Genomic DNA, 13234 nt, shown 5'->3' on the forward strand with positions numbered 1-13234 from the left:
CTCTTTGATGTATAATGGTATTTAGAAGATTCATGGTGACTTCTAGTGGACATAATGGTAGGGCTGTCTGATACGGTTATCAACTTCTTGGTGAAAGGAATGAATCTTTGTCAACAGGAAGTACCCCAACATTGAAAAACAGTACGGCAATTATGTTGTTTAAGAGGATACTTGTCTTAGCTTGGGCTGCCATAAAGAATACCACAGACTGGGTGATCTGAACATTTATTTCTCACAATTTTGGAGGCTGGCAAGTCCAAGATAAGGTGCTGGCCAATTTAATTCCTAGTGAGGGTCCTCTTCGTGGCTTGCACACTTTCTCACTGTGTCCTCACATGGTAGGAGGAAAGAACATCATCTGTGGTGTTTTTCTTTCTCCTTATAAGAACATTAATCCCATTGTAGAGGCCCAACCCTCTTGACCTCATCTAAATCTAATTGTCTCCCAAAGGCCCCGCCTCCAAATACCTTCACTTGGGGGGTTAGGGCTTCAACATACAAATTTGAGGAGGAGACAGGTTCAGTCCATAACAATGCTTAACTGTTTTAAGCCTTAATTTTATTATCTTTAAAAATAGAAATAATATTTACTCATTCATAAGGTGGTTCTGAGATTATGTATACGCTTAGGAATTTGGTACATAGTAAGCTCTCAAAAAATTAGTTGCTGCTATTCTGATGATTAACTTTCCATATTTCAGGGGTGTGCTAGAAGCACTTTTGATATTTGTTGAAACACTGGGCTAGATAAATACTTTGAGTTCTAAGAATGCATTTTTATATTTTTTTCTGTGCTTGTGAGCCTGAAGATAGGGATGCTGCTCTATGAACATCCTTCAGTTCCACATTGCTCTGTGTGGGCATCTTTATGTCTGTCTGCTTTCTGATTATGTATTTACTCTGTCTTTGCTTTTTCTCTGAGTTTTTATCTCTTTCTGCATCCCTCTTAGTCTCTTTGTCCCTGTCCTTGAATTTATTTTCTCCTCTCTTTTTTTTCTCATCATTCACTATAAAATATGGTGAGTAATGTACAATGTATATTATTTTACTGTATTTTTTAATCTTTGTTTTATTTCAAAAGATAGTCTCTTCAATGAGGTGTATCCCTGACATGTGACTGGGTTACTTGATTGTCTTTCTGCCCTTGTTCAGAGTCCCACTTTCCCAGGCATTGACCAGGACAGGTGTCAGAGGACTGAATCTGTTCTCACTTGGCTTTATTATGGCTAGTGCTGAGCTGGACATGTAGGAATAAAGTTTTATGGTACTAGGTAATGCTTAAAGAAGAAGCTGGGGTTTTTTTTTTTGGTTAAAAAAAATTTTTTTTTTAATGTTTACTTTTGAGAGAGACAGAGAGCGAGCAGGGGAGGGGCAAGAGAGAGGAAGACAGAGAATCTGAAGCAGGCTCCATCCAGCCTCCGAGCTGACAGCACAGAGTTGACATGGGGCTCGAACTCACAAACTCTGAGATCGTGACCTGAGCTGAAGTTCGATGCTTGACGACTGAGCCACCCAGGCGCCCCTGGATGAAACTGGTTAATATATTGCACATATAACAACCAGCTGCTTTTCCCCCAGACATAACCATGGGGCAGCCCCCTCTCCCAACCTAGTTGGAGTGCTCCTCCTAGCAGAGTTGTGCCCCTCATTCCCAGGGTGTAGTGAATGTTACAGCACCAGGCATCCCTTTACTTTTGTTTTACCAGCCTTTGTAATATAAACAATTGTTTTATATCTGCTAAGAAAAAAACCAATCATTTGATAGCCTGTATTTTTCTACATTTAGCAACTGGCATTTACACAATAGACTTTCTTGTATAACAGCACATCCTTTAACCATGGTAATTAAAATCATTTTGAATAGATGTAGTTACACTTAATTATGGATTCTGTGCTCTAGTTGATGTAAGCTTATTACACATTTAGTTTATAAGACTTGTTTTATGGCTGAATGAGGATGCTTAAAGTTATCATTTTTCAGTTTCTTTTAAGGAAAGGCCTATATAATTAGTTACGAAATTTTTAAAAATTTGTAACAAAGCTCATTTTTAAATGGCTACCAGTCAGTCAAGCAGTTATACAAAGATGGACTGCTTGGGTGCTGATTAATGTACATGCCATGACAAGCAAAAAGCATGTCGTGAGCATATATTACATATTATGAACATTCTGATGGACAGTTCTAGGTTGCTAAAAAATATCTGATAAAAGAGAGTGAAAATATGAACTATACAAGATTAAATTTTATTTCACCTTTGTTTTTGGAGACATTCCTAACATAAAAATTGTACACCATGACCCCAGAAATAAGGAACAAAAAGATGTTTATTCTCTTTTCCTCTAAGTGGTAGTGCTCTTTTATGAAACAAAATATAATGAGATATCTGAATCAAGCAAGTCAGCATATGAAAAGATGTTCAGTGTCATTAGCCATTAGGGAAATGCAGATTAAAACTAATATCACCTGTACCTGTCATCATGGTAAAATAAAAAAGTACCAAATGATGGCAAAGATGTAGAAAAATTACATTTCTCAGACATTGCCTGTGGGGGTGTATAATGGTACAGTGACTCTGGTGGCAGTGTCTTTGAAAACTAAGCACGCAGTTCTCATTGAACCCAGCAGTCACATCCCCGGGGGGGATGATTCTAGTCAATTCGAAAACTGATTTTCTTAAAATTTTTTTTAATGTTTATTCATTTTTGAGAGAGAGAGAGAGAGAGACAGAGCATGAGCGGGGGAGGGGCAGAGAGGGAGGGAGACACAGAATCCAAAGCAGGCTCCAGGGTCTGTCTGTCAGCACAGAGCCCGACGTGGGGCTCAAACAGATCATGACCTGAGCTGAAGTCGGACACTTAACTGACTGAGCCACCCAGGCGCCCTTGAAAATTGATTTTCACACAAAAACCTATACATGAGTGCTATGGTAATTTTAACTGTAATACTCAAAAACATGAAATCACTCAGGTGTTCCTCAACAGTTGAGTAATTAAACAAACTATGGTACCTCCGTATTATACAGTACTGCCTCACAATAAAAAGGAACAAACTGTTGATACATGCAACAACCTGGATGAGTCTCCATAGCAGTATAAGAGGGAAAAGGCAATGAATGACAAAAGGTTATATACCTAACTTTCTTAAAAAGGTCAAAAGTGACAGAAACGAAAAACAGAATTAATGGTCTCCAGGGATTAAGGAGAGAGTGAGGGAATTGGGTGTATGTGGCAATAGGACAGATCTTTAGGATGATGGAAATGTTCTCAATTTTAACTGAATCAGTGTTGGTACCCTGATTGTAGTATTGCACTAGAATTTTGCAAGATGTTGGAGGAACCTGGCTTAAAGGATACATGGGATCTCTTTGTATTTCTTAAAATTGCATGCATGCATGCAGAACTATAGTTACTGCAAAACAAAAAAGATTAATTTTTAAAAATGAGATGTAATACGAATATTCTGATGAAACAGTATTTCCTCCCTACACACGTTTCTAATTTTTTTTTTTTTGTCTCATTTATTGATGGTTCATTTGATCCTTTATTCATTGAAGAAATAATTATTGGGCACTTGGTATATGCTTAATTTGGCCTTACCTAATGAATTATTCTAAAACCAAAATCAAAACTAACTTGCAACTATTTTATAAAGGATACTACCTTATTTATTAGTAAGTTTTGCAGCCAGTTTACATCCTCAGAGCCATCTCTTCTAGAGGTACATTTTGGGGCCTTTGTAACATTAGCTTTAAAATACTCAAATTTCCGGGGTAAAATTGTGGCTGTGCTCAGTAGTATAAAACTGATGGGTCTTGATTACACATTCATCTGTGTATAAGAGCAGAAAAAATGTCTGAGTGCAATCTGGGCACTGCTAGCAGGCACTCGCTCACCTGTGAGGAGTAGGGTGAGTTTCTCTGGAGGCACATGTCTTAGCACACCCCTAAGTTTTCCCACTGGAGTAGCATTCTTTCTCCCATTTCAGCTTTGGACTTCTCTCACAACATAGAATGTGATCTCTGGTAGCTTTTCTGCGCATGTAACTTCAAGCTTAAGGCACCTGAAAAGCTGGGGGTAAAGAGACAGATGTGTTTATGAGGAATGATCTGGAGAATAAATTGTCTTTTCTCTGGTTCAGTGAAAGTTGGCCTTTGGCTTAGCCAGAGCCACGGAGGATGTCTTGTTTGGTCTATGTCCCTCCTGTCCCCAGGCGAATGACTTGCTGAATTGTGCTTTGACATAATACTAGGGTTGTTGTTGTCTAATGAATGAAATGTGGTGGTATTTGATAAGTGGGGATGAAATTTGATAACGTTAGGACTAAAGAGCTATTTTTTTCTAATTAGTAAAAGAATTGAGGGGGATTCAAGGAGACTTCCCTGCTGGTCTTCATTGCATACTATATGGTAGGCGCCCCAACCTGTGGTCAGATAAAGCCAGCCCTAGCCTCAGCCACAGCGGATGTGGGGCAGAGGAAGCAAGCATTTCCTAGCGACCCTGCAGCCTGGGTCAGGTGCACATTCATGTCCATCTTTAACCTTTTCTGGAGGATCCTTTTATAGCATAGTGATCCCGATTTGACTAGTTAATTGTAGTTGACCAACAAGATTAAAACCCTTTTCTGTACTTTGAACTTTATAGAACATGAATGTATGTTCTAGTGAGTTGTGTTCAAGCACTGAGGGGATTTTTGATAAAAATAACGCTATAAATAGGTTAGACCCAGTCTAGCTCACCCAGAGTTTGTTTATTTAATCTAGCATGCCTCTGAACCATATTCAGTTTTTGTAGAATTTTGTAGAAAATTCATCTCTCATTTAATTGTCTTCAGCAGAAACAGTGGACTTTCTGGTTCCTCCCAGATGTGATCCTTGGTCATTTTTTCTGCTTGGCTGCTGTGGCCAGAGTGGATGCAGTTGCCCCAGGTTCCTAGTGATCTTGGGCAAGAGGGCAGTGGTGGTAGTCCGGGTTCTTTGGTGGTTCTGTGCAGGTTCTAAATTTCAGAGGGACACTCCTGCTGGCAGCTAGCAGAATCCATGATGATGGAAAAGGAAAGGGAACTTAGAATTTTACAGTTTGGCAATGTTGGGGAAGGAATTTGAGTTGGAGCAGGAAGCACAGACAGTACACAGATAATTAATATATTAGAATCATGATCAGCCCTACAAAAGAAAATCAAACCTGGCTCCTCTGAGGGAATGACAGTTAAATAGATGTCTACAGAATGAATGAATTAACCCAGCTGGGGTGAGGAGAGAAGTGAATTAGTGGCATGCCTCAGGCCCTGGCTGGGACAGCCTCTCATGATACAAAGGAGAACCATCTGATTTTGTCGTTGTGTGGAATTGTGTAAAAACAGTGGTAGCGTGAGACTAACTGGTTCAAGATCAGCACAGTTAACAATATCTAATATGACATACAAATGCTCAATACACTTTTAATCACCACTGTTTTTTTCTCTGTCATTAGATCCACAGATTCAGTGTTACTGTCTCATCTATTTTTTTTTTCCCCTGTCTTTTGTAGTTTCAAACCATGAATTATGTGGGACAGCTGGCTGGGCAGGTGATTGTCACTGTGAAGGAACTCTACAAGGGCATTAACCAAGCTACTTTGTCTGGGTGCATCGATGTCATTGTGGTGCGACAGCAGGATGGCACCTATCAGTGTTCGCCTTTTCACGTTCGATTTGGGAAGCTGGGAGTCCTGAGATCCAAAGAGAAAGTGGTGAGTACAGGAGACAGCTTGTTCTCAAGGAGGGTGAAAGGTTAGATGGGAACAGAATAAGTTGTTCCTGTGTACTCTCTCTGGCTCTTTTTTTTTTTTTTTTTTTTTTTTTAAGGAAAACCTGTATAATGTTGAAGATAATCATATGAGAAGTCAGCCTTTATGTTTTATTTTGAAGTTGCTGCTGAATTCATAAGCGCATAGAAAGTCTCTCCAAGGGGGAAAAAAAGCTGAAAATTATCTTGATAATCCCATTTGTTGCAGCTCAGAGGAGCAAAATAGAGAAACTGGAGTTGTAAATGGAGAATGTTAGGTGTATTTAGAAAAAGTTTCTTTACCTTATATACTATAAAATATTTAGAGCAGTGGCTTCATACCATTTATGAATGGAATAGACTGAGGTAATCAAGAATATATTACATTTGTTTAAGTAAAATTAATGCCAGTTTTCCTTGTTTTGAGAAAGCTGTTGAATCTTATTTGTATGTAAATTTTGTTAGTGATACCAGGACTTGTCTCCAGATCTTACTAAATGCAAACTCACATCATGGGCTAGTTGGCGTTTAGTTTTATTTCAGGGAAGGTTCATTTAGAAAGAAGATAATTTGTATTTTCCTTTTTCTTACATCCTCTCTCCTTCAAATATTGGAACAATGGTAAGACATGTTAGTATATTTGATGTCAATCAAGTTAGAAAATTGAGCTAGTAATAAAACTTTGCAGGTACATGGTAGTATTTTCCCCTTCTGCTCTTACCCCACATTATTTACCTAAACAATGGAGGGAGATTTTGTCAGGATTATAAAGCACAATGAAAGATCTACACCAGTTTGGGTCACAGAACTAGGTGTTAGAGGACCACTGGCATAATTCGAATCATCTATTTTCAGATTTTGGCTATTTTGCATAGCTAATCTTATTCTTTAAAATAGAAATTTGTGTTTTAATTAAACTTAAGTTTTTTGGGGGATGGAAGAAAAGGCTTATGGGTTGCACACAACTATATATTCTCCCCACTTGCCCCCCCCCCCCCGCCCTCAAAACACACATCTTTTTTCCGAGGTGTTATAAATCAGTATTTCACTGGAGAGCCACCTTGCAGGATGGCAGGGTTTGTATGGTCGGCCTCTGTTCAGAGACACCCTTTGGAAACCAAAAGCAGTCGCAATTCACTTAGTAACTTGGAAACTTTGCCTTGCAAAACAGTGTTTAGCCACAGTTTAGCTTCTTGGAATTTTTTATTTCTAGCCAGTAACACTAACGTATAGTACTTTCAGTTTTTATCTGCTTTAGGAGAATCTGTACAAAATTGTTTATACGCTGAAATTTCCCATTAGTTGTGCAAGGATCTATTCAGGAAATGGCTTATATGGCACTTTTGTTTGTTTTTCTGTGATCTGGATTTTGATCAGTAGATTGGTTAAGTCTTTTGGCCTTTCAGAATGGAATCTGCAGGCTGATGTTATATGTAAGCATTTGTGTATCTATAAATGGTGACCGGACAGACAACATACCTCTTTCTACATGCTGTGTGCCTCTAATTAAGAAAGTACAAGTTCAGTACCAGGCTACCCAAATGACTGTATTCTGTATCTTGTCAAACCCTTGGATTTTAATAGTCTGTCCATGAGACACAGGAAAAGAAAATTTCTTTTGCACTAGTACCCCTAGGAGCTCAAAGGATGTGTTTGAGCAGAAATTTGGCTCTTTGACTGAAACACAGCTTTCCTGCGACAGTAAAACCAGAACCATGTCTGCCTTGAGATACTCAGGCAGTTTGGATTAACTGTCTTATTTTAGGTCAGTTTGGACTAGGGAAAGCTACTCACTGATTTTACACTAAGACCCCAGTTATGGTGACACCTATAATGGTGGCACCTGGACTGGAAATCATAATCATCTTAAAGCTTCTGGTTGGGGAGATACCGTATAATAATTTTCCCACTGTCACTGGTATGTTTTTGTTTGATAGAACACCACTACTCCCAGTATATTTCATAACCCGAGTTGAATTTCAGAAGGTAAACCTGCAGTTGCTGTTTTTAAAATACTAATTTTGTTGATTTAACGCAAAACTAATGATTTGATTACTTATCAAAGTTAAATAATCCAGTGTATTAGACAGGAAGTTTCCATTGTGGGTGACAAAAATCCACCTCGCACTAGCTTAAGCAAAAAAAGGGAATTTATTGGCTTGCATAACTAATGTCCAGGAGCATTTGAATTAATCAGGTCTTTGAGGGGGCGCCTGGGTGGCTCAGTCGGTTGAGCGGCCGACTTCGGCTCAGGTCATGATCTCGCGGTCCGTGAGTTCGAGCCCCGCGTCGGGCTCTGTGCTGACAGCTCGGAGCCTGGAGCCTGTTTCGGATTCTGTGTCTCCCTCTCTCTGACCCTCCCCCGTTCACGCTCTGTCTCTCTCTGTCTCAAAAATAAATAAACATTAAAAAAATAAAAATAAAAAAAAAAATCAGGTCTTTGAGGATGTTAACCAGAACCCTGTCTCTGCCCACCTCTCAGCTCTGCCTCCTTTTGTGTATGCTGTCTCTAATGCAAGATGGCCACAGTACCTCCTGGCTTATTTCCCATGAACTCAGCAACCCTAGGGGAAAGAGAGCTGCTTCTTCCCACAGAAGTATCAGTGTTTAATCTCCCTGTCAGACTTGAGTCACATGTACCTTGCAGACCAGTCACTATAGCTGGAGTGGAATGTACTGATTGGCTTGGCTTGGACAGCAGCCCCATGAAGCCACGCCTGAAACTGTCTGAAATAGAGGATGAGGAGCTCTCCAGAGGACACCACTGATATTCTTACCTGAAAAGTGGTTTGCCAAAACAAGTGTCTGCTATAGCAGGTATTTCTAAAAAGTAAATCAGTTCTATTTCAACATCTCAGTCATATATATTGAGCAAGATTAAGCCACAGTGTAGGAAGTAAGACTATGTAGATAGGAATATTGTTTTAGATACCAGTTTATAAGGAGTAGTACATCAAAATGAGTACCCTCTTTAAAATAATCACCTTGGGAAGCATTTATTCCAATTTGGTGCCATCTTTCAAAATATTTCTTAATATTTTTGCTTTGTTACTTAAAGAGCTTCTGGCATATTCTTTTAGTACCCTTAGTATTGCCACAATTTGATGTTAGATTTAATTTGGGGGTAACCAAACTCCATTTAGAGGCAGAATAAGAGACTAGTCATATTGGAAAATGTCATATTTGATCACTAAAGTCAGACAGGCTATAAATGAAGGGTGAATTGTTTTAAGATGGTTTAAAACCAGACTGCATTCTGAAAGAGGCATTGTTCTATTTTCCCAGCTCCCTAGGGTAAATGGATAACCTACAAAGATGAAAATTTTGAAGGATACTAGTTTGAATCTGTTATGTTTTTTTATGAAAGGTAAAATAACTTTAATATTTAATTTGTGTGTAATTTAACTTAAATAATTTATACAACCACAAATCAATAAATGATCATTTCAGTTATTTTTATGTCCAACTTCTAGTTGAAAAAATGCAATTAAGTATTTAAGTCATCCTGAGAAACCTAAAATTTGGCATTATGGAGCAAATTTAGTTTTCCCAGTCCCCTTGCTCTTACAGTCTAGGAAAATATATCTATTTCTTTACTTCATCAGCCCTCATGGAACTTAGAAAACATTTTTCCTATGTAGAAGCTGCTGCTATTAGAGCTGCTTCGGAAATAGATGATTCTAGATGCTTATGTGACTTCAACCAGTTTATTATGAAACACATTTTAAACTTAACCTGAAAATAATATTTTTTTAGCCCAGGAATTTGTTGCACTACTTGGTTTTGGAAGCGTTAGATTCCATGTCCTACCCAGCTTTATTTAAGCCATAAATATTCACAGTAATCTAAAACATGAAGAACTTAGTTGGGAAATGAATTAATGTTTGTCCTGTGGAAACTTATTTTATGTACACTTTTCTTTTAAGAAGTAAAAGAGGGGCGGGGCGCCTGGGTGGCTCAGTCGGTTGGGTGTCTGACTTCAGCTCAGGTCATGATCTCACTGTTGGTGAGTTCAAGCCCTGCATAAGGCTCTGTGCTGACAGCTCAGAACCTGAAGCCTGCTTCAGATTCTGTGTCTCCCTCTCTCTCTCTCTGTTCCCCCCTGCTTGCGCTGTGTCTCTCTCTCAAAAATAAAAAAAGATTTTAAAAAAATTTAAAAAGTGGAAGAAAAATGAGTTTCTTACAAAATAATAATTTTGTTAACATTTCTTAAATAAGAATTTTCTTTTGCATAGGATTTTGTTAATTTTGTATTTAATAGTTGCCTATTTTTCTCATTTTCTGTTATAATTGTTTTTCCTTTTTTAAGAGCTTTTTTGTTTTGTAATTAACACAGTAACACATATTCAAAGGATATAATTTTAAAACTTTTACCATAGGTGCACTCATGAAAGCATCACTGTAGTCATGACATGGAACACTTAGCTGTCCTCAGTCTCTTCCAGTCTGTGACTGTTCTGAGTCAGTTTTTTAATGACATTAGCATATTTTTAACTCCTATATTTTAGATGTTTAACAAGTTGCAAATGTATTTTAAGTAGTTTCTATATCTGTCACCCACTTCTTCCCCTACTGTTGACATTTTACATGACCGTGGTACAATTTATCAGAACTAGGCAGTTAACATTGGTATAATATTATTAACTAAAGACCTTACTCAGATTCACTATGGTCTTTTTGTCTATGATCCTATCCAGGATCCCACATTACTTTCATTCTATATTCTGTAACCATTCTGTCTTTCCTTACAACCTTGACTTTTGAGGAGGACAGAATGGTTATTATGTAGATTGTCCCTCAATTTGAGTTTGTCTGATGTTTTCTCATTTGGGGAAGAATAACACAGAGTGATAGTGTGCCCTTCTCAGTATATCATCTTAGGAGGCCCATCATGGTGCCGTATCTCATTATTGGTGATGTTAACTTTGATCCCTTGGTTAGTGGTGTCTACTAGGTTTCTCATCTAAAAATGTATTTGTGGGAAGAAACTTGGAGATTGTGCAAATATACTGTTTTTCATCGTACTTCCACCCATGGATTTTAGCATACGTTGATGAATTTTGCTTGCAGTAGTTATTACTGTGGTGTTTGCCAAATGATTTTCTGTTTTCCATCCTTTCTACTCCATTTATTAACTGAAAGTCTGTATCAAAGAGCTATCCTTCTGTTTACTTATTCAATTATTTATTCAGATCAGTATGGACTTCTGAATATTAATTTTACTCTTTGGGTTATAATCCATTATTATCATTATGTAGTTGCTCAAATTGTCCCAGATTTGGCAATTAGTAGGTAGCTCCTTCAGGTTGAGTCCTTTTGATATGTTCCCATCATTTTTTGAGCACTTCCTTACTTTTTGGCACCATGAGCTATTTGACAAGAATCTACTTTACCTGCCTCAGCCCTGGAATGTAATTATTTTGTTTCTCTGAGGAGCAGTGGTTCCTTTTATTAGAGAATCGTATCTAGAAACAAAGCATCTGGTCACTAGGTATGCTCATTACTGAGGTGTCATTGCCTCTAGGCCCTGTCAGCAGGCAGAGCTGGAAAATCTCTGTATGTAAATACGTGTACCTACATTTGTCTGTAAAAATTATGAGTTCACACTGATTCCTCTGATTCCAGTCCATCCCTAGAAGGTTCCTTCTCATCTCCTTATTTATAACTTCTTTTTCTGACGGTGAGAAACATGGCTCTTATTACCTACAATATGTTTACTTATTTGTTCAATCCTAAAATACACATAAAATAGTTTTAGAATTGTTACCCACATCTCTGTGATTTTTTTTAATTACTACAATATTTGTTTATAGTTCTTTTTGTCTTTAGTCTTAGAATATTTAGTTTCATTCCTTATCCCTTAGTGTGGTTATGTTACTAACAGGATTTTTATAATAAGCATTTTGACAACATATTTCAGTTAATGATCTTCACTGACTTGATGTGACCCAGCACTCAGTGTCAGAAGGGATAATTAATTGGTCCTCACTGGGAAAAACCCAATGGTTTTGCAAAGTTAAGTACACTTAAATTGTGGACTACTCTATTTATATACGTATTACATTTTTCTGTACTTTCGTTTTTATGTCCCCTGAACCAGTCTAAAACTGGAGTTTACAAGTTTATCTGTAAGAGTTTCAAAAGTTGGTGTTCATTTATTATTATAAGATGTTTAAAAACATTTATTCACAGTCTACAGATGAACTACTACATTATTTTTAAGTGGTATTTAATATTATATATAAACAGTCCTTACTTTGCATGGTCGTATAGATCATTAAAATGACTGGGCAGATTTCAGCAGAATGGATGGAACTGGAAGGTATTATGCTGAGTGAAATAAGTCAGAGAAGGACAGATATCATATGTTTTCACTCATATGTGGATCTTGAGAAACTGAACAGAACACCATGGGAGAAGGGAAGGGGAAAAATTGTTACAGAGAGGGAGGGAGGCAAACCACAAGAGACTCTTAAATACAGAGAACAAACTAAGGGTGGATGGGGGTTGGAGAGAGGGAAAATGTGTGATGAGCATTGAGGAGGGAGGGCATTTGTTGGGATGAGCACTGGGTATTATATGTAAGCCAATTTGACAATAAATTCTATTCATAAAAAATATATACATAGAAAAAATGACTGGGCAAGTCAAAACCCAAAGCAAACTTAATAACTGAGAAAAATTAGGATTTTTCCATGAATTTTACAAATTTTTGTAAAAACTTTCTATTGTCAGTTAAAAATGTGTAAGAAAATGAAAAATAGTAAGTTGGTGTTTAGTACACTGCAATTTAAAACATTAGGAACATTGAGAACTAACATGTCTTCTTTGTAAAATAACTTAGCAAGATTAGTTGGTTTGAACAGTGCTTGCCTTCTTGATGTAAAACTTAGGATACCGAACAAGCATCTCTCGTCTTGGCAAATTTTCGTATGCTTTTCTGAATTTGGATCACCTTTCAGGTTTTCAGCTCTGAAACATTCAATGTCATGAAGTATGTCAGAGTTCCTTCAGTGTGGACACTTTTTGCCCACGTCACTTCCTCTGGGCCATCTTCATCCTTTTTGTCACAGCCACTCTGCTCCTCTGTGTGGATGAGCCTGCCTTCACCAGGTGCCTCTGGCTGCACATGTTGAGCCTTTCAGGTGGCAGCAGGGTCCCCATTCCCGCAGTCAGCTATTTCTTCCGTAACTGTTGACATTCAGTTTGAAGTTTACTTCCAGTAATGTTACTTTTAGTTTGTGGCATTTTGATCTTGGCCAGTTTCCTCTTAATTATCCATTTTTATAAAATGTCACATGGGTTTATCAGTGGGAAACAAGAAGACAACTACCACTACAAGCTTTGCTGTCTGTGCCTGAACTGAGTAATAATAGATTTGGTGCGCTAGTCACTAGTGCACTTTTTGAAAAAGTGATGCAATGGGTTACCAATCATGCGGGGCATCTGTTTTTATGTAGTGATCTGTAGCC

General features: G+C 37.8%; 1 protein-coding gene across 2 annotated transcripts in view; it reads left to right on the top strand.

The window, feature by feature from the left end:
* Positions 1–13234, top strand: part of LPIN2 (lipin 2) — an 82045-nt gene that overhangs the window by 37795 nt on the left and 31016 nt on the right. For both annotated transcript variants that reach the window (XM_019418361.2, XM_019418360.2), the window contains exon 2: positions 5527–5727. In XM_019418361.2, the coding sequence (XP_019273906.1) occupies positions 5536–5727 (192 nt within the window). In that variant the 5' untranslated portion in view covers positions 5527–5535. The remainder of the gene's footprint in view (positions 1–5526; positions 5728–13234) is intronic.

This window comes from Panthera pardus, unplaced genomic scaffold (genome assembly GCF_024362965.1).
Source record: "Panthera pardus isolate Hobbes unplaced genomic scaffold, ASM2436296v1 HiC_scaffold_15, whole genome shotgun sequence".
Taxonomy (NCBI): domain Eukaryota; kingdom Metazoa; phylum Chordata; class Mammalia; order Carnivora; family Felidae; genus Panthera; species Panthera pardus.